Source organism: Bos indicus x Bos taurus, chromosome 7, assembly GCF_003369695.1.
Source record: "Bos indicus x Bos taurus breed Angus x Brahman F1 hybrid chromosome 7, Bos_hybrid_MaternalHap_v2.0, whole genome shotgun sequence".
Taxonomy (NCBI): Eukaryota; Metazoa; Chordata; class Mammalia; order Artiodactyla; family Bovidae; genus Bos; species Bos indicus x Bos taurus.
Genome location: NC_040082.1, coordinates 80,785,546 through 80,808,290, shown reverse-complemented (window position 1 = coordinate 80,808,290; position 22,745 = coordinate 80,785,546). Strand labels below are relative to the sequence as shown.

At 41.6% G+C, this 22,745-nt stretch overlaps 1 protein-coding gene and 1 long non-coding RNA gene across 2 annotated transcripts in view; one reads left to right on the top strand and one right to left on the bottom strand.

Annotated features, from left to right (window-relative positions):
• LOC113895601 overlaps positions 1 to 22,745 on the top strand; it is a 141,701-nt gene that overhangs the window by 96,558 nt on the left and 22,398 nt on the right. The window lies entirely within an intron of this gene.
• Positions 16,579 to 17,027, bottom strand: LOC113895600 (histone H2B type 1-like). The gene has a single exon (XM_027546996.1). It carries the CDS (start codon positions 16,957 to 16,959, stop codon positions 16,579 to 16,581), a length of 381 nt encoding a protein of 126 aa, XP_027402797.1. The 5' UTR covers positions 16,960 to 17,027.

The window sequence follows — 22,745 nt, the reverse complement described above, 5'->3', positions numbered from 1 at the left end:
AGTCCTCATCGCTGCACTGACATCATTCTTGTCAAGGTAACTAGTGACCTTCAGAAAGCCAAACACAGTGGTCATTCTCTGTTCTAGTCTTACCTTGTTTTATTCTTACTTTCAATCACCAGCATTGACACAATGCATTACTCCTTCCATAAAGCATTTTTCCTTGGCTAATGAAATAATTACCTTTCTTGGTTATCCTCCATCTTCACCAGTCACCTTTCTCTGTTTTCTTTGCTGATTCTTCCCCACCTCTCAGCATTCTAGCCACAGAGTATTTCAAGCTCAGCTTTTAGAATTCTCTTCTGTCTACATCCACTTTTCAGTTGAGCCCATCTAGTGTCTTGGATTTAAATGTTGTCTGTATTTCAGTTCAGTCACTCAGTTGTGTTGGACTCTTTGTGACCCCATGGACTGCAGCACGCCAGGCTTCCCTGTCCTTCACTATCTCCCAGAGCTTGCTCAAACTCATGTCCATGGAGTCGGTAATGACATCCAACCATCTTATCCTCTGTCGCCCCCTTCTCCTCCTGCCTTCAGTCTTTTCCAGCATCTATATTTGGATGACTTTAAATTGGTGTTCCCAGCCTGGACCTCTTCCCTGAATTCCAGGCTCATACATCCAGTTCTCTATTTGACACCTCCACCAGGATGTCCAATGAGCATCTCAAACTTAAGTCCACCATCAAGTCACTTCCACCCCTACATTCTTGGTCCTGTGGAAGTCATCCCAATATCTGTTAAGTACCAATTGTGTTTTTCCAAGTTTACCAACCAGAAACCTTACAGCGATCCTTCTCTCGACACTGCATGCAATCTGACAATAAATTCTTTAGGCTTCTTCAAAATGTGCCTAACATTTCTCCCCTCCTCCGTTGTCAACACCATATCCAAGCCACAATCATCTCTTCTATAGATGATTGTTAAGAGTCCTCTATTCTTCCTTCTGCTTCCACCCCGTCCCCTGAGTGTCTTTTCCACACAGCATAGTCATGCTCTAAATCGTCTGTCCTTCAAGGTGCTACTTGACCTACCCAGAGCCTACTCACAGGTCATCTCATTGTGCACCATCACCATTCTGTCCTCATCTCCTGCCACTTTCCCCCTGACCATGCTACGCTGCCTCCCTGCTCTTCCGAGCACTCACCCCAGGGCCTCTGTGCTTACTGTTGTCTTTGTTTGCAATTCTCTTTCCCTACATGTCTACAGGGTCCACGCCCCTCACTGCCTTCAGCTCTCTGCTCAAAGATCACCTATGAGACCTTTCCGGAGCCTCCCTTGTACAAAGCAGTACCCTCCCCAAACTCCATGCCAATTTTTTCCATGGCACTAACTCTCACCAGTCATATATATAGTTATATGTTTCTCTTTTCTGTGTGTGAGTTAAGTATGATGTGGGACAAAATGAGGACTACGGCACAAGAGACAGCATTTCAGAGATCTCTGAAAAACTTCTGAACACGTAAGGGGAGAGGTCAGTATTATATATGATTTTAGTGAAGGGGGGTATGTGCAGAGGCTTGCTCTTAGTCACAAGAAGCAGATGTCACTGTTAATGATTTTCATGCTTTTCTAGTTTTGAGCAGATGCAAGAACTGGGCTCATAAAATCTTCTCCTAAAAATATCATCTGAAGACCTCGTCTGCCAGTGTTTCTCAGAGCACAGAGTACCCATCAGTTATGTGTTTCTTTATCTGATTTCCTCCACTAGAATATAAGCTCCATGAGGATATGGACTTTGTAAATTCATACATCCCTAGGGCCTAGAACTGTACTTGGGCATGTGGTGTGCACTCAATGTATATTTATTGAATGAATGAGTTTATAAATTTGTGGCTAAATATACAATACAAGCTATCCCTCTTCTTCCTGCAACTATGCTGTGGTTTGCTAGTGAGTCAGGATATGCTAGCCTCATCCTGCCTAGGTATTTTTCTGCAATGCCTTCTTCTGTTCTCAGTTCAGAGATTTTACAGTAGATTGTTGTGTACACCTTCTTATTTTGTAAACTGGGCTTTGTTTAGCTCCCAATCAATGCTGGTTGGTATTTCTATCCCACTAAAGAGCACTGAAATGGGTTTGGTTAAAGTGGAGGAAGAGAATGTGCATGTGTGAATGTGTATGTGTTTAATGTTTTTATCAGAAGGCCCATTTATATTTCACCCCAGCTAACCTCCTCTGATGTCTGAGACAATTCTTCTATTTAGTAAAACTAATTTATGTCAGGTGTGCTTTTCTAGTTTTTTTGTTTGTTAAGCAAGAAGCTGTAAAACAATGGATGTTTCAGATACTGTACACTCTCAAATCAACAGAAGGGGTCATCACCAAACCATCAAAGACAGAAAGCAAGTAGTATAACTTGAAATAGTATTTTGAGAAATAATACAGTGCATCTTGTTAGACCTGTATTTTTTAGTAAGAATATAGGACATTCATATCCCATGTTGATTTCAGCACCGCAGAACTAAACTGATAGAAGTTCAACCTGTTTACAAGTTATACTGAAAGGTAATTGTGGCTTTTCTTTTAATTCTCAACTGACAAGTAGTAATCTTAACCACTGACATCAATGGAGAAAAACAACAGTGTCTTCGCTTGGCAGGAAGCATTTATGGCTGTATATAATGTAGATAAGTTTGTTTGAGAATGTAGACAGCTTTCTAGACAATCGCTGGAGATAGGACCTTAATTTAACCCCAAGCCTGAAGCATTTCCTCTGGGATGTGAATGACTGATAACATGGCAGAGGGCAGAGAAAGTATAGATTTATTGAAAAATAGATGTCGCAAGCAGGAGGTGTTAAATTTCTTCCCCTAAATCATTGTTTAAAAGGACAAGCTTAGATTCCTGCTTCAAGATAAAAAGCCCGAGTGTAAGAAGAGAGAAATTTTTAAAATCACAGGTAGTTGGCACTTTCAATGTTTCATTTCAAAAGATAAGCAATATACTTACCTCTGGCTCATCTTGCAGTAAGATGGCATGACTATACTTGCTTTTAATATCCTTTACACAGGATACCTCAGTGATTTCTAATTTAAAGACAATGAGTCCTTTACTGACAGCTTGATAATCTTTCCTTTGGGAGCAACAGGAAAAAAAAAATCTCTTCATAGTATTAATGAGCATCGTATAATAACCAGCTTCTTTAATGGTGGAGTAAATAGATCTTTATTAACACAGATTATGTATTCCGCGTTTCTATATCGCAGTCTTCAAGAATAACCTTTTAACAAAGTGAATAAATGAGCATAATGGGTCTCTTGCCCTTTCCTCAGCAAAATATCAGGAACTTTGGCAAGGGCAGAGGTTAAGTAACTCCTTTATTTACTAATGATAAAGTTAATTGTGCGCAACTTCATTCTCACAGGTTGGAAAAAGAATTTTTCTTTTGACTAACACTTGGCCCTCACAGCCAGTTTTAAAAAACAGATTGTAATTCCTCAAAAGAGCTTACCCTTATCTCTCCTGGAAGAGTTAAATTCACGATTACAGGCAAAACACTGGCGATATTCCATTTTAAATGGCCAGCTAAGAACAGTAAATAACTATTCTTTATTGGGGCTGCTCAGAGTAGTAGTTTCAATATCCATTAATAGTAAATATTCCTTATTATTCCGTTCATCGGGTTGAACTAACCAAGTGGCAGAGTTCTCTGGCTAATTATAAAATAGCCTACATTATAGAAGAGTTAAAACAGCAAATGAATCATCTGGAGAGCTGCCATGGTTTTTCTAACATTCTACATATACTATGTGTGAATTTTAATATATAATTTTAATTACGCAATTCTTCCCAGCGCACTCTTCTCATTACTTAGGCAGCGTGTGTGTGTGTGTTCCTTTTACCTTGATTACAAAGTCAAACCGTTTGAGCTGAAATTAAAAATATCTGTGTATTTATAGAGAAAACAGAGGGCTGTGTTTTGATAAGGCCTCCAGGGGAGGAGGGCAAAATGTAACCCTGTAAGGAAAGGAAGGCTGCCTGGTCTTCGTATCAGACACTGGCTAACAAAATCCTCAGAGGGTTTGTTACATGAGCCAGTGGGCTGAGGCAACCTTTAACATGCAGGAAACTGGAGTTAATTAAACCATTACCGGGATCCTATCTGTCATCCTAGCCGTGTGCTCCAACCCAAATCCATTTACATTTTAGAATGGAGAAAGTGTTCTCAGGACTGTTGATAAACCGTGTTTACTGTCTCTATTGATTTGCTACTTTTGCATATCCTTTATGTTTTAATTATCTTATAGTATTTCTTGAAGGTTCTTGTGTAGCCACTCTGATTAGACTTTACTGGCAATTACTAGGCACTAGGAGAACACCTTTTAATGGATTCATCTGCTTCAAAGGTATTAGATGACTGCAGGAATGACACCGCTAAGAAAAAAATAATGTACCATTATGGAAAGGCTGTTTTCAAACTACAGTTGTACTTACTGTAGAGAAGACAACCGCAGATTATTTTCCTGCTTTATTCAGTCTGCAAGGCCTAAGGGGGGATTATTTTGTAGATAGTGTGTCAGAAAAAGCATACACCAGGTGGCTATCGATGGATAATTAATACACAGATTTAACACCTGGTGAGCTCGCATTCTGTCAGAGACCTGAGGCTAGACCTTTTTCTAATATGGGTATTTTTATTGAGTGAAATCTTAGTATAACATAATTGAAAAGTACACAATGTCCTTTATTCACTCTACCTAACATTTAGTGAGTACTTACTGTGTAACAGGCACTGTACTAAGAGCTCATTACACAGACCATCTCATGATCACAGGAACATATATTAGCCCATTTTATAACAGAAGAAACAAAGGCACAGAGAGGTTCAGTAGTTTGCTTCAGATCACACAGCCTGCTAATGGTTTTCCAATGTAGGCTGTCTGATTTCAGAGCTTAACCACTGGGTACTACCCATTGGGATATATTTCAATAATGGTTCCTGAATGTCACTAAAAGAATGATCAGGCCATATTATGCTTTTTAGTATTTTAATCTCCGTATACTGGCCCAGAGCTTTAATTTGAAACCCCCATTGTGGTAACTGTTTCTAAAATTCAAAACAAGTCCAACCTACTCACAATAAAGTTTGTGTGCACATATGCTATTTCAAGGGGCTTGACCATTGTGAATGGATTTCTACCAGGAGCTATAACAAAGAAAAACAGAAGAAGAATCAGATTACTTATATCCTGCTTGCTCTTCTAAAGTTGAAAAGAAAAGAGAGACCACTTATGCCTTAAAGATGATGTTAACATTAGGAAACATACAGTGCTTCTCTACAGTTTTTATTGTTAAAAGGAATCTGGCAACATTTTCCCTAAACACTCCAAAGGCAATCCTGAGTTCAAATTCATTTCCTTTTTCTTTTTTATACTTTTTTATTGACGTATAGTTGATTTACCATGTTGTGTAAGTTTCCGGTATACAGCATAGTGATTCATAGATACATATGTGTGTGTATCCTTTTTCACATTTGTTTCCCTTATAGCTTATTATAAAATATTGAGTGTAGTTCCTGAGCTATACAGTACATCCTTGTTGGTTATCTATTTTATATGTACTCAGTAGTGTCCAACTCTTTGCAACCCCATGGACTGTAGCCCTTCAAGCTCCTCTATCCATGGGATTTCCCAGGCAAGAATACTAGAGTGGGTTGCCATTTCCTTCCTCAGGGGATCTTCCTGACCCAGGGATGGAACTCACATATCTAATGTCTCCTGCATTGGCAGGAGACATTTACCACTGAGCCACCTGGGAAGCCCATTTTATATGTAGCAGGGTATATATGTTAATATCAAATTCTTTCCCCTTTGGTAACCATAAAGTTTGTTTTCTGTGTCTGTGGGTCATTTATTTCATTTATGAATGTGGGGGAAAGAAAACCCATAATCTTTCTAGCATAAGTAATCAGAGCCACTGAGGTCCTGGTTGCACATAAGGCCAGATGCATCAGTCTCAGTAAGTCATATAAGCTGCTGTCTACCCTCTCTCCCATCCATCCATCTTATATTTAATAAGCAAAGCAGAATGGCATAGGACATAGGAGTACAGATTCTGAAGCCAGACTTCTTTCATTCTCAAAGGCTCTGCCTCAAATACCTGTAATGACCTTGGGTCAGTCAGCCACTCTTGGCTTAGTTTATCTTTAAACTGGGGATAATGTATACTGAAGACAACTCATGGTGAGGATTAAGTGAATTTCTGTAGATCACGAACTCAGGAGAGTAGCCCGTACATAGTAAGCTATTAGCCCAAGTAAAACAGTGTCCTTCAGTAACGTTCCCGCCAAACAGCCTTTTAAACTTTGATCTATTTTGTGATTTGATGAAAAACTAACAACAACAGCAAGACATAGTCCTTGCTCTATCTTTTCTTTAGTTTTCCCAACAATACTCATACCCCAAGAGGAACGTGCCTCAAAACAGGAATGGTCCTAGGCAAAATGAGCAGTCCATTTCCCAGGGCCCGCCAGGGTCACTCCGAATGTGATATTCATGTGCTCGCCTGCCTGCTTGGCACCATGGCAGCAGCCAGCCGCTTAGGACCTTGCAAGCTAACACTAGACTTCAGCTGGACACTTTTTGCAGGATCTACACTTTCTCCCAGGAAAATACCCATCTCTCTTGTTGTGCTCATGGACTTCAAGCACAGACACAGGGATTGTTTACCCAGCCCTTAATACTCAGCTGCCCAAAAAAGAAAAAAGAGACATCCATTTAAAAAATTAATATGTCTCATTCTGTTGCAAAAGTAGGGGCTAAAAGAGTATAATCTCCAGTTACTCTCAATGCAGAGGGAACTATCAGACAGGTAGTATACGGGAGGGAAAAAAATCTTTTCCTCCACTCATCTTAGGTTCTCTGGCTGTGACCCTGTAAATTAGAGTAACAAGAGAAAGACAAATGGTAGTTTATTAGTACGTACATCACACTTACTCACACAGTACCCAGTAACTCAAAAGGGTGGTTAGAACTTGGGCTTACATAGCATGTTAACAATAACAGTAATTAAAATAAATGTTCAGACAAGTGGCAATACAAAGGAAAGGGACTTGGAGCTTCTAGAGTCAGTGACTTGTGGAAGGCAAATAATGTGGGGAGGGTGAGGACCAGTGGAAGATGAGCACTGGTTTAACAAGGTTTGTCCTGCATGAATTCCTCCGGTGCTGTCTCTGGGCTGATAAGGGTCTAGAATTGTCTCTGGTGACTAGCTTCTGTACTTAGAGAGGAGGAGGACTCCTTTACAAATTTTTGCCATGCTTTTAAAGGCAACTATGATAGGGCAGAGAGCTTTTCTTACAACTGCTTCTTCTCAATTGCCTTCAGTTTAAATCCTTGTGTCAGAGTAGCATATCCCGCTGCCCTTCAGTAGGCACTTTCTGCTTCATCCTCCAAAAGTTCATCATTGGCCTCCATTACCGCAGCAGTCACCAACCAGGCTGAACAGGGGAAAGGTTGAACCACAGTGCTTTAATATTTATTTGGCCATGTCGGGACTTAGTTGTGGCGTGTGGGATCTAGTTCCCTGACAAGGGGTCAAGCCCATTAAGAACCCTGCATTGAGAGCATGGAGTCTTTGCCAGTGGGCCACCAGGGAAGTCCCTGGTTCACAGTGCTATAATCCCAGCTCTGCATACCTATGAGTTCACCTGTGTATTTCCTTTAGCCCTCAGCCTCCCTTAAAAGTTCCAGGGGAGACTCCAGTTCCCTTCTTCCTGGCCTGTGGCCCCAAATCCTCCTCCTTGGAGCTCAACGCCCACCTTCATTTCTGGGAGTTGCTACCAGTGACAGAATATCAGCCCTCCCACTTACCTCCTGCCTCTGTGTTTAAGCCAGTATTGGCACTATAGGATGTGATGTAATCTGGTGTTACTGGTTCTATGTGTATTACTGGGGTTTCACAGGATGGTTTAGTTGGCAGATGGACAATTTTTTCTGTCTTACAGTCTGAGATGTGTACTTCTTTAATATATTGAGAAACATATCAGCATATCAAAACTATAATTTGATAAGTATTTTTGTTTCAAATCGGGCTTTCCTGATAACTCAGTTGGTAAGGAATCCACCTGCAATGCAGGAAACCTGGGTTTGATCCCTGGGTTGGGAAGATCCCCTTGAGAAGGGAAAGGCTACCCACTCCAGTATTCTGGCCTGGAGAATTCCATGGACTGTATAGCCCATGGGGTCACAAAGAGTCAGACACAACTCAGTGACTTTCACTTTGCTTGAAATAAGCCCAAACAAAAAATATGGTTATACAATGAAAAATAAGTATGTACAGATGATACATGAAGACAGTACACAAATGAGTGACGTTTCTGGCTACTGTCCTACCCTGACTATATGGCCGACTCAGGGTCATGGCTGAGAATAACAGTGTGACTCTGCCCTTTCTATCAGGGAAGAAAATAATTCAGGAAAGGAAGTGATCTCTAATAATGCCCAAGTATGAGCATTAAATGTTAGCTGTTTCACTAAAAACTTTAATGAACACTAATGAAATGATACAAACACGTGGCTAACATTTCTCCTGACTTGTTATGTTTTGTTTTCACTTGGAAAGGGGAATGATTTGTTGCAACGTTGGAAAAGCTCCATCAGCCTACCAAGATGGGGTTCTGTCACCCACGCCTGAGACTCCCCATGCTAAGGGGCCACAAGGCAGAACCCAGGAAGGTTTTTCTCAATATTTTACTTGCAAGGCTAGCCCTGTGCCTATGCCAACACTTAGTTAAAATCTGTGTTTGTTTTTTTTCCAGAGGGGTGAGAAGAGAATGATAAACTTTGTGGATGGGATGCATATATAATCAATTTGTATTTCTTGTTAGCAATTTAATTCTCACTATACTTTGGAGAAGACTCTTGACAGTCCCTTGGACTGCAAGGAGATCCAACCAGTCCATTCTAAAGGAGATCAGCCCTGGGTGTTCACTGGAAGGACTGATGCTAAAGCTGAAACTCCAGTACTTTGGCCACCTCATGCGAAGAGTTGACTCACTGGAAAAGACTCTGATGCTGGGAGGGATTGGGGACAGGAGGAGAAGGGGATGACAGAGGATGAGATGGCTGAATGGCATCACTGACTCGATGGACATGAGTGTGAGTAAACTCCGGGAGTTGGTGATGGACAGGGAGGCCTGGTGGAGAAGGCAATGGCAACCCACACCAGTACTCTTGCCTGGAAAATCCCATGGATGGAGGAGCCTGGTAGGCTGCAGTCCATGGGGTTGCTAAGAGTCGGGCACGACTGAGCGACTTCACTTTCACTTTTCACTTTCATGCATTGGAGAAGGAAATGGCAACCCACTCCAGTGTTCTTGCCTGGAGAATCCCAGGGATGGGGTGCCTGGTGGGCTGCTGTCTATGGGGTTGCACAGAGTCGGACATGACTGAAGCAATTTAGCAGCAGCAACAGCAGCAGGGAGGCCTCACATGCTGTGCTCTGGTTCATGGGGTCGCAAAGAGTTGGAAACGACTGAGTGACTGAACTGACTAACTGAACTGATACTTTACATACTAGATTAGGGAGAAGTCATACCAAAGAAGATGCTAAAACTCTCATAGTCGGGATAGGGACAAAACTGAAGTCATCTTATTTAGTTTTCCTTTCAGGTAATACTTTAGAGGCAGTATTGGAAGAACTAGGAGAAAAGCACACTCTCCTTAGATTACTTTGCCTGTTTTGAGTGAGTCCAAGTTAGGACGAAATAGGAAAACAAGAGTCGGAACTAGGCTTTTAGCAGCTCACTTTGCAACGATTACATCAAGTGCTGGTCCCAGGTCCATGCTCCTCACTTGGATGCAGCCCATGGGCAGGGAGCCAGGCATCACCACACAATAAGCGTAGCCCCTCTTCCAGGTGGCACTAGTAGTAAAGAACCCACCTGCCAATGCAGGAGGTGTAAGAGATGCAGGTTCGATCCCTGGGTCAGAAGATTCCCCTGGAGGAGGCAATGGCAATCCATTCCCGTATCTTGCCTGGAGAATCCCTTGGACAAAAGAGCCTGGTGGGCTACAGTCCATAGGGTCATAAAGGGAAAGACATGAATGAGGTGACTTTGCACCCACACTCTTCCCAATGCTCAAATTAGTTTGTTCTTATTTTCTGTATCAAAGCAAAAATGAATATACACTGGAATTGAAAATACTGAAGAATTTTTAAGATTAAGCTACCACATCTGAAGGAAATACTGAATTTGCATAATCTTGTTCAGGCTAAATCCCTCCTACTTCCACAGAAGGAAACATACCCCTTCGGTCTCCTCTACCTAACAAGGACTTGGGTGAAAAAATATAAGGAACCCTTACCATAACTGAGGCTTGTAACCATCCCCATCTATGTACTTCCTTCTCTCAGGGCTTCTGGCTCCTGGCAGCCTTGTGCGCTTGGCCTTAACTTTGGAGGCCCACAGAGGCATCTTCAGTATCTATAAGGACCTAAATTTAACAAGCCCTTCTTGAAGCTTTTTCTCCACCCTGCAACAGAACACTGCTATTAGCCCTTTCTCCTTCAACACAAATTTCATTCTCTTTAGCTCTCCCAGGCTTGCCGAAACTTTACGTTGGATCTCTTATCATAGGATTAAAGACTTTGCCTCAACTAAAGGGCTTTTGCTTCCACAAACGAGAGAGGGCCCGCTGCTGTGCATGTTCCCTTGCCCACACAGCCCCTCTGCTGGCACTTCCTCTTGCAAGATTCCAGAATACGACTCTGAAGGAAAGCTCGTTGTCTGGCCGCCAGCTCAAATGTGGGATTCTGTCCTGCTTTACCCAGAGAGATGCAAGGTTCTCGACTCTCCCGCTCTCCTCTCTGCCCATCTCTCACTCGTGGGGTTGAAGTACTATCTGGAATGAATTGGACTAGTTCTAGTTGGTGTCTTGGTACAACTCCTAAGGTCTAGTAAATATTCATTTTGTGCTTCTGGGTGATCATTACTATTCTAGATCAGAACTCTTCTCATACATTTAAAGTCAGTATTTCTCAGCTTAATTCATCATGCGTCCTTTCAAGTAGGTGATCATATAGCTGATCTGTATATGTGCCAAGGTCTCCCATCCTCTACCAAGAAGGACAATTGTGTAGCAATGAGGAGACTGGGACACGGTCCTTTTTAACTGTAAACATGAATTAGACGCTTGGCACACATGAAGGTTTTTAAAATATCGCTTTGCAATGTAATCTGTCATAGTATCTTCATCACTATGCCAATTGGAAGAACTTTACTGTTGCCTCTGATAGGAAATTGCAAACAATGACTAAAAAGAAACCATATTTACTTACATCCTGTTTCCATAGTGCTTGGGAGCAGGAGATAATTTGGGTATACTACCTAGCAAGTTGTAAACGCAAAGATGGCAGACCTTGTGTATTTGTCTGCTCTGGTGGAAGCCTGGTTACGCAGAACAGTTTTCCCTTGGCTGTCTTAGGCACAGCCATGTCTGTGTTCAGTGCTGCTGGGGCTTGGTTACAAATCAGCCTGTCTCTGGCAGACTTATCCAGGACAAGACTTAACCCACTCCTCTCCCAGGGTCTGTCTCCTCGTTTATGCTGTTACTCTTGCCTTTTCTTTTTAAGGGGAGAGATGGGGACTGGTTTTTTTTTTTTTTTTTTTTTCCATTTTCTCAAGTCCTCTCCTTCCCAAAGGAAGTCTGTCATCAGGCTCTCTTAAGGTCAGCCTTGTTAAATGGACCTAACACAAGCAAACATTATTCCCCTTCTCCTCATGGTGGTCCTTCCCCGGCTGTGCTAAAAGTCTCAGAGCTGCCTCTGTGGTCACAAACCCAGCTGTGGACCAGCCTGCTTCTGTGTTAGGACTGTGGGCTAGAGGTGCATTTCTGGATGAAAATGACAAGAAATGCGAGATTTTGCCCCATGGAGTGTGTTTGTCTTTATGTACCTCTCTGTGCAAGCTTGTTCCCTGTGTCCACATCTCTCCCCACTTCCCTAAAGACTGCAATGCTGTGTCCACTGGAAAACACTGCCAGTGACTAAGACAGGGTTTCAGAATTAAAATGCATTCCCCATTATCATGGGAAGTACAGGACACAATAAGGATGAGACCTGCCTAACCTTTATTCATCACCTTTGGTTTCCCTAACATTCAAAAGCAGAGCGTTTTCTAACAAAGATGATTTCTGAATACTGGGGCTAAGATGGCTTTTTACATACCAATCATAGAACAGAACAGATACAATTTACATGGAGCATTTGTGTCTCTTAAGTCCTGAGAAATTTGGGAAATTAAGAAGATCACCCCTCTCTCGTTTCTTTCAAAAAGCATGTGAAAGCATTCTTTTCCTACTAAATGGATTTAGTCTAACTGCCTAATTCATTATGCTAAAACCATGAAGCAATTTCCTGTTCAAAGCCCGGCTCACAGGCTCTCTGTTGTCAAGTATTTGAATTTCAGATTAGAAATGTGTTCATTTGGATAGCTTGAAAGGAAAGCTTTGTTGTCAGCTTGGCTTTATGTGCTGCCAGAAGCCAAATCCCTCCTCTTCGGCAGTCACCAGCAAAATACCAGACCTCAATTCTAGACTCAGTGTCTTGAAACAAACACAAACACCTCTGGCCTCTGTGGTCAAGGCAATGCTTAGAGATTCACTGTCCCCAATAATATAATTCTCTCAGCTGACCACTGCTGACAGATAGCAGCACATATTTATTTAGGGGCTCCATTTTATACCCCTTCATTTTCTTTTCTTTTTTTTTTTTTCCCCTTCATTTTCATATCACCATCTCACATCAAAAAATTTTTGAAGTATTTCTGCCAGAATATAGCCTTTAGAGTAGGTGAGTTCTGTTGGTAACGGAGCCCTTTGTTATAGAGCAATGAACTGACTGCGGGCTGTGTTTTTGTCAACCTTTGACTACACTGTTCTACCCACTTGCCATTTCTCGCGATGTTTTTCCCTTATTGATCTTAGAAATTTCTACACGGCTCTTCAGAAAGTCAGAGGTCATGCTTCTGAGCTGAAGAAATGAAGTGCAGGCTAAAAAGAAAATAGACACTTGATTGGCTAATCATCATGGAGGTTCTGATACTGGGTAGCCATTCAGGCCACCGTTTTTTGGAACAAATTTTTGCATTTTGTGAAACTACATTCTAAACATTGTCAGTTTGGTTTAGCGGTTCTGCTGTGACCATCTAATTCTTACTAATAAATACTTGTTGCAGCTTCCCATATGCAGCTATCAGTTTGGTTTTTATCTGTGATACCACCATGCAGTATTTTGTGTCATCACTCAATAACTAGTATTTGTTTGGTGCTTTACAGTTTACATAGTGCTTTCTTCAACATGACCTCACTTATGTGTTATTCTATCAGACGAGTCTTTTTTATAAGGAAATATAACTGACAATATGGGAGAAGGAAATGGCAGCCCACTCCAGTATTCTTGCCTAGAGAATCCCATGGACAGAGGAGCCTGGTGGGCTGCTGTCCATAGGGTCGCAAAGAGTCGGACACGACTGAAGCGACTTAGCATGCATATGTGCCTTGGAGAAGGAAAGGGCAACCCACTCCAGTGTTCTTCCCTGGAGAATCCCAAGGACAGAGGAATCTGGTGGGCCGCTGTCTATGAGGTCGCACAGAGTTGGACACGACTGAAGCGACTTAGCAGCAGCAGTAGCAACTGACAATATATTAGTTTCAGATATACAACATAATGATTCAGAATTTGCATATATTATGAAATGATCACCTCCGTAAGTATAATTAACATCCATAATCCCACACAGTTACAAATTTGTGTGTGTGTGTGATGAGAACTTTTAAGATTTACTCTTAGCATCTTTCAGGTACACAATAAATCTATTAACTACAGTCACCACGCTGTACATTACATATGTATGACCTCTTACCTGGAAGTCTGTACCTTTGGACTCCCTTCATCCGTTTTGTCAATTCCAACCCCCCATGTCTGGCAACCACCAGTCTCTTCTCTATCTATGAGCTCAGTTTGAGTTTGTTTTTCTAGAGTCATATAAGTGAGATTCTATATTTGTCTTCATCTGACTTATTTCACTTAGAAATATATCTTTAAGGTTCATCCACGGAAAATCCCATGGACGGAGGAGCCTGGTGGGCTGCAGTCCACGGGGTCGCTAAGAGTCAGACACGACTGAGGGACTTCACTTTCACTTTTCACTTTCATGCATTGGAGAAGGAAATGGCAACCCACTCCAGTGTTCTTGCCTGGAGAATCCCAGGGACAGGGGAGCCTAGTGGGCTGCTGTCTATGGGGTCGCACAGAGTCGGACACAACTGAAGCGACTTAGCAGCAGCAGCAGCATGTTGTCACAAATGGCAAGATTTCATTCTTTTTTATGGCTGAGTAGTATTCTACTGTATGTGTATCACATTTTTTTAATCAATTAATGCACTGACAAGACAGATGGCTTCCTTATTTGGCTGCTGCATTGAAATTGGGGGTGCATATGTCTTTTTGAGTTAGTGGCTTTGTTTTCTTCAAATAAATACTATAAATGGAATTGTTGGCTCATATGGTAATTCTAATTTTCCGAAGAAACTTCATACAGGTTTTCATAGTAGTTGCCCTAATTTACAGTCCTACCAACAATCCACCCTTACCAACACTTAAGTGTCTTCTTGAGGATAACCATTCTAGCAGGCATAAGGTAGTTTCTCTTGTGGTTCTGATGTGCATTTTCCTAATGATTAGTGACTTTGAGTGTCTTCTCATGTACCAGCTGGCCATCTCTATGTCTTCTGCGGAAAACATTTTCCTCAAGGAAGATCCACTTCATGGCTTTCAATCTCACTTATAACCCTGACCTACTTTATTCTGCAAGGTTGTTTCTGGAGTTTTCCTGAATTGACAATTAAGGTTCAGTCAGTCAGTCAGTTCAATCACTCAGTCATGTCTGACTCTTTGGGACCCCATGGACTGCAGCACACCAGGCTTCCCTGTCCATCACCAACTCTCGGACCTTGCTCAAACTCATGTCCATCAAGTCGGTGATGCCATCCAACCATCTTATCCTCTGTTGTCCCCTTCTCCTCCTGCCTTCAGTCTTTCCCAGCATCAGGGTCTTTTCCAATGAGTCAGTTCTTTGCATCAGGTAGCCAAAGTACTGGAGTTTCAGCTTTGGCATCAGTCCTTCCAATGTACCTTTTAAGGTACAGGACTTTTTAAAATTGTAATTATAATCCAAAAAATTGTATGCTGATCCAATACAGTAAGTCCCCTACACGTGAATCTTCAAGTTGCAAACTTTCAAAGATGCGAACATGTGTTCACGTGTCCAATCATATAAGTTAGTTCATGCATTTGGCATTATCTGTAAAAGTTGGGTACCAAGGCTAATTTTGTTCGGCTCACAAAGAAGCCAGAGATATGAATGCAGTCTCAGGACAGAACTTATTTGTATGTAGGGACTTACTGTATTCAGTTTCATTCTGAAAGGAAACCCACACTTGACACATTAATCATTCAAAGACAAAAATGTCTCAAACACAGGAAAAACATGGTCCCTACCATAACAGACATTTTCAAGCATATATGTTGTCATTTTTATTGATTTTTTTTCTAAAAAAAGATTCAAAACAGATATCTACTCTTTCTCTTTTATTTTCTCATGGTATAATCTTTGTCCTCCTTTTCTTTCCAGAGTTACTTTGACTTTAGTCCTTAAAATTTTTTCTTCCTGTGCAGGATTAAACAAGTTGACTAGTTTAATCTCTGCCAATGGTAACTTCTGAGGTCATGCAGGCTCTCTTTGTTCCCAAGGCTGACTGGCAATGATCATAGGTGCTCAGCTTATCCTGTCTCTCATGGTCTACATGCCTTTCTCATTTGCCACCTCCTCCAAGAACTGTTCTTCATAGTGCTGGCCCACAGTGGATTTTCCTCCTGTAGATATGGCATGTGTTTATCTCATTTTTCTTTTCTATTACTAATAATATTTAACCTTCCATGACTTTGTGATCTTTCTCCTACTGGATTTCTCCTCTGTGAAGTGAGTGAGAGTCACTCAGTCATGTCTGACTCTTTGCAACCCATGGACTGCAGTCTGCCCAGCTCCTCTGTCCATGGAATTCTCCAGGCAAGAAAACTGAAATGGGTTGCCATTTCCTTTTCCAGAAGATCTTCCGACCCAGGGATTGAACCCAGGTCTCCAGCATTGCAGGTGCACTCTTTACCATCTGAGCCACCAGGGATTGCTACTCTATTAAAAGCCTAAGTAATGAGCAAGTTGTATCTATCACTGAGTTCCTCATGACTAGCTAGCGCAGAGGAACTTGTGAGTATTACAGAGTTATAAAATGGGTATGAAAAGCCTAACTGGTGAGCCATCTGTGCTAAGGGGTTTGTGCTACAGCTGGGAGATGAGGAGTGGACAAACATGTCCTGGACGACCCACTTTAAAGGCTAATCACTAACCAGTCATTTTATGGCAGGGCTATGAAAGTGAAGTCGCTCAGTTGTGTCCGACTCTTAGCAACCCCGTGGACTACAGCACACCAGGCCCTCCGTCCATGGGATTTTCCAGGCAAGAGTACTGGAGTGGGGTGCCATTGCCTTCTCCGTTAACAGCGGCTAGGCATATTATATTTACTTGGAGCTGGTATACTTGGTGACAGCCTTAGTGCCCTCGGACACGGCGTGCTTGGCCAGCTCCCCAGGTAGCAGCAAGCGCACAGCGGTCTGGATCTCCCTGGATGTGATAGTCGAGCGCTTGTTGTAATGCGCCAGGCGTGATGCCTCACCAGCTATGCGCTTGAAAATGTCCTTGACAAAGGAGCTCATGATTCCCATGGCCTTGGACGAGATGCCAGTGTCCGGATGGACTTGCTTCAGCACCTTGTACACATACACCCAGTAGCTCTCCTTGCGGCTGCTCTTGCGCTTCTTGCCATCCTTCTTCTGGGCCTTGGTCACAGCTTTTTTAGAGCCCTTTTTAGGGGCAGGAGCAGACTTAGCCGGTTCAGGCATGTCTATAATGACAACACCCAACAACACAAAATGCAGGGCTATAGTTAAGTATAAAGTTATAGCTATAGCCAGTCATACTTTCTCTTCCCCTGTTCTCCCACTATAGGTTCAGAGATGAGCATAGTGATAAAAAGAGGAAGGAGACACCATGAGTCCCTGTCCAGCTCTTGCTTGTGAATGGAAGCACTGGTGGTCAGCAGAGGTGCCATGCTCATCACCAGGCACTTGCCTGAACACCTCCAGAAGTAGATGCCATCACAGTTGATAGCTTTTCATACTCTCTTCCCCAGCTCCCCTTTGCTGCCCTAAAATGGCAATGACCTGCTTCTCAAATTCCCCTGAAAGCTCTGACTTACCCTTACCCATCAGCCTAGTGCTTCAGGAAAGCTGGGTGCTAGTCAGCTGTAACCTTTCATTTCTCTCTTCTGGATCCTTAGATATCTCCCAGGCTTCTCTGAAACTGCATAAGATCTCATTCCTGTAATGAATCTTTATCCCACAATAAATTGCTTTAGTTTCCCCAGCTGAATGCTAATAAATGTGGGCTTTCTTGATGTGCTGTGGCAGACATTGTTGTGCTGTCTTAGCAGATGACAGAGTTAGGGCAGACAGATAATTTCATGCCTCATCCCTTTGTTCCATGTGACCAGATGTACTGAGTTAGAATAAAATCAACTGATAGAAGTCATGAGTGTTTTGGTGACCACTGAGAAGGCTTACCATTTATATGATTATAACAAGATAAAAGCAGTGACTACTTTTTAACTTCTTTAGCCAATTAAAATAATGACTTTATTTAAGATTAATGACAAAATGTCACCATTTGGAGGAGCTTGGAATGATAAAAGGTGATCTTTCTTATCATTAGCAATATAGGTCCTTAGTCTATGCATGAAAATACAATTTAATATATATCATCCTGCTGCCACTGCTGCTAAGTCACTTCAGTCGTGTCTGACTCTGCGTGACCCCATAGACAGCAGCCCACCAGGCACCCCCGTCCCTGGGGTTCTCCAGGCAAGAACACTGGAGTGGGTTGCCATTTCCTTCTCCAGTGCATGAAAGGGAAAAGTGAAAGGGAAGACACTCAGTCGTGTCCAACTCTTCATGACCCCATGGGCCACAGCCTACCAGGCTCCTCCGTCCATGGGATTTTCCAGGCAAGAGTACTGGAGTGGGTTGCCATTTCCTTCTCCTGAGACCTTGTCTATTTCTAGAATTTGAAATCCTTAAGAGTTTTTGCATCAGTAAAATATGGGGTCTTTTTAGCCAACTTTCCCTTACAGCTTTTCTGAGATCCTTATTTAAACAGAGTGGGTATCACTGATGGGATGAAAATATGTTATACCGAAGTACAAAATAGTAAAGTCTTGGAAAGAGAAAGCTGAGGCATAGAAGAAAAGAATGAAGATACAGGTACCAGCAGACCAGTGTGATAACCTATGTTCTGGCACACTCAGTGAGAGGGTGGAAGAGGGAAGCTTGTACTGTAGCCACAAGCAGAGTGCTGGGGCACAATCCATAGCTGGCTTTGATCTCTGTTAGGGTCTAGAAAGAACAGTTGGTACTGATGGGCGTGTTCCCCGAGTGTTACAAGTAAGAACATTCCTCTCTAGATGTGCTCTTCACTAAAGTCACCTCTCTAGAAGAAAAGCCCAGGGCTCTGTCTTTCTTGTATTTATACCCTAGCCCATTTCTAGTGCAGAAGTAACACATTTAATGATAGTCAATAAATGTTTTTAAGTGAAGAAATATGTCCCTGGAAGATGTAAGTTATGTGAGATGCCAAGGTAAGGCTCAGACTCATTTAAGAGATGTTCAAATATATTCAAGACTTATTCACAGAACTATGTACCACTTACTCCCCAAGACCCCTTATTTGTTGACATCCAGCAATCTCATACAATTCTAAAGGACCATCAAATGATCAAGCCTTTTTGCTTTTAAGTATTTTCTAAGCTTAATGTATTAAAAACCTCTAAACCTTGACAACAAGAGGGGATTAATACAGATACAAGTCCCATATTTATTTCTACAGGTAGAGTTGCCAGGCAACCATCACATTACAACACACAGGACTGTCATTATGGATCCATCTTTTCCTGTAACTCCTTTACTGCCAAAATGAAAAGCAGTGCAGACAAAAGTGTCACTTAAAAGGATCCATCCTTCAGGCACTCTTACTGGATAAAATCTTGTGTTGTAGAAACTGCCGAATAGTCTGGAGCTGGCAAAGATGATGCCATGCTTTTAGAGTACTCCTTTTCGGTATAGAAAATGCACTTACGTTAAGAAAAGACTGTGACTAAAAAGATAATTCAGAGTAGTAAACTCTGAAGTTAGTGAAGTAAATTATTTATCGTAAATTAATATAAGACAGCAGGGGTCCTATGTACAGCAGAATAGGTGCTGTCTTATTCATACTCCGGTAACTGCTCAAGCTTTCCTCCACGGTAATTTCATCCATACCACTCACAGGATGACAATTTTATATCATAAGAGGTCCCCCGGTAGAGGATATTAATTTATAGTAGAGGAGAACAGCAGGGAGAATTTTTCTGTGTGCTACTTGCCAGTAAAACACACAAACTGCTCCCTTGAGGAACATATGGTTATATATTAAAACATTAGTGATGGCACTAGAGTTAATAAGAGATATAATATACAATACAACATATAGTGTATTTATTAATAGTCCACAAAAATATTATAGATCCTAAAGAAAAGCTCCCAGGATAAATTGTGTTCTATTCTTTCTTGTAGTATGAAAACACATAATCTTCAAAAATATGCAGCACTTCCCCAATGGGATTCACAATTATCTGAGGTCAAATATCTGAACTATTATTTTTTTCCAGTGGAGCATAAACAATAAGATCTTTATTGTTGTCTCTAAACCATAACAGAACTGCCAGTAACCAAGGGATAAAATAAATGTTTCCAAAATAATAAAAAGCGTCAAGCTAGATTAGTGGTTTCTATAGTTCCTTAAATGAAACATATTCCACATGCAAAATATTTTCAATATGGTGCCTCAAATAAAAACCTGTAATTCCTCTACATCAGGCAATCAAGAAACTTAGGGCCTATCTAATGCAGAGGACTTTTACATTGTGAGCAAGATCTAGCCACAATGCTGTATAAAACTAACATTTTAAAAATCTATCCCTTATAATTCAAGGACTTTGGAATAGTTTGAAAAAATAATTTTCAAATGGGAAAATATAATTTTCCTTTTAGGAGCTCAGTTCAGTTCAGTTCAGTCACTCACTCAGTCATGTCCGACTCTTGGCGACCCCATGAACCGCAGCACGCCAGGCCTCCCCGTCCATCACCAACTCCCAGAGTCCTCCCAAACCCATGTCCATTGAGTCGGTGATGCCATCCAACCATCGTATCCTCTGTCATCCCCTTCTCCTCCTGCCCTCAATCTTTCCCAACATCAGGGTCTTTTTCAATGAGTCAACTCTTCGCATCAGGTGGCCAAAGTATTCGAGTTTCAGTTTCAATATCAGTCCTTCCAATGAACACTCAGGGCTGATCTCCTTTAGGATGGACTGGTTAGATCTCCTTGCAGTCCAAGGGACTCTCGAGTCTTCTCCAGCAACACAGTTCAAAAGCATCGATTCTTTTGTGCTCAGCTTTCTTTATAGTCCAACTCTCACATTCATACATGACCACTGGAAAAACCATAGCCTTGACTAGACCGGACCTTTGTTGGGAAAGTAATGTCTCTGCTTTTCAATAGGCTGTCTAGGTTGGTCATAACTTTCCTTTCAAGGAGCAAGTGTTTTTTAATTTCATGGCTCAGAAAGTACTAATTCCCAGGTAGAAGTTAAATGGTAAAATAGTGATGTTGTCTAGAACAAAGCATGTATACTTCATTCAAGGCAAGCTCTACCTTCAGTGATGAGCCAGAGCAGTTGTCATGTTCCTAGAGAATATCTTATTTGTCACAGCCAATAAGCTAGTGCATAGAAATAAAACAGATTTCTGTGTAATAATTTTGTATCCTGCAACTACCAAATTCACTGTTGAGTATAGGTAGTTTTCTGATAGGATTTTCTACATATGTATTTCAAGTCATCTGCAACAGTGACAGTTTTCCTTCTTTGTTTCCAATTTGGAGTCCTTTTATTATTTTTTTTTTTCTTTGATTGCCAGGGCTAGGCCTTTCAAAACTATGTTGAAGAAAAGTGTATGAGAGTGGCCATACTTGCCTCGTTCCTGACTTTAGTGCCTGTGTGTGTGCGTGCTCAATTTTGTCTGACTCTGTGACCCCATGGACTGTAGCCTGTCAGGCTCCCCTGTCCATGGGTTTTCAGGCAAGAATGCTGGAGTGGTTGCCATTTCTTCCTCCAGGAGATCTTCCTGACCCAGAAACCTAACTTGTGTCTCTTGCATTGGCAGGCTGATTCTTTTTTTTTAATTTTAATTGGAGGCTAGTTACTTTACTGTAGTGGTTTTTGCCATACATTGACATGAATCAGCCATGGGTGTACATGTGTCCCCATCCTGAACCCCCCACCCACTTCCCTCCCCATCCCATCCCTCAGGTTGTCCCAGTAGCTTTGAGTGCCCTGTTACAGGCACCCAATGTGGACTGGTGATCTGTTTTACATATGGTAATATACATGTTTTAATGCTATTCTCTCAAGTCATCCCATCCTCACCTTCTCCCACAAAGTCTGTTCTTTATATCTGTGTCTCTTTTGCTGTCTCGCATATAGGGTCATTGTTACCATCTTTCTAAATTCCATATATATGCATTAAAATACTGTATTGGTGTTTTCTTTCTGGCTTACTTCACTCTGTATAATTGGCTCCAGTTTCATCCACCTCATAAGAACTGGTTCAAATGTGTTCTTTTTAATAGTTGAGTAATATTCCATTATGTATAAGTACCACAGCTTTCTTATCCATTCGTCTGCTGATGGACATCTAGGTTGCTTCCATGTCCTAGCTGTTGTAAACAGTGCTGCGATGAACATTGGGGTACACATGTCTCTTTCAGTTCTGGTTTCCTTGACCTTTGTGCCCAGCAGTGGGATTGCTGGGTTGTATGGAAGTTCTATTTCCAGTTTTTTAACGAATCTCCACACTGTTCTCCATAGTGGCTGTACTAGTTTGCATTCCCAACAACAGTGTAAGAGGGTTCCCTTTTCTCCACACCCTCTCCAGCATTTATTGTTTGTAGACTTTTGGATTGCAGCCATTTTGACCGGCATGAGATGGTACCTCATTGTGGTTTTGACTTGTATTTCTCTGATAATGAGTGATGTTGAGCATCTTTTCATGTGTTTGTTAGCCATCTGTATGGCTTCTTTGGAGAAATGTCTGTATAGTTCTTTGGCCCATTTTTTTGACTGGGTTGCTTATTTTTCTGGAATTGAGCTGCATGAGCTGCTTGTATATTTTTGAGATTAATTCTTTGTCAGTTGCTTTGTTTGCTATTATTTTCTCCCATTCTGAAGGCTGTCTTTTCACCTTGCTTATAGTTTCCTTCATTGTGCAAAAGCTTTTAAGTTTAATTAGGTCCCATTTGTTTATTTTTGCTTTTATTTCCAATATTCTGGGAGATGGGTCATAGAGGATTGTGCTGTGATTTCCTTCAGAGAGTGTTTTGCCTATGTTCTCCTCTAGGAGTTTTATAGTTTCTGGTCTTACGTTGAGATCTTTAATCCATTTTGAGTTTATTTTTGTGTATGGTGTTAGAAAGTGCTCTAGTTTCATTCTTTTACAAGTGGTTGACCAATTTTCCCAGCACCACTTGTTAAAGAGATTGC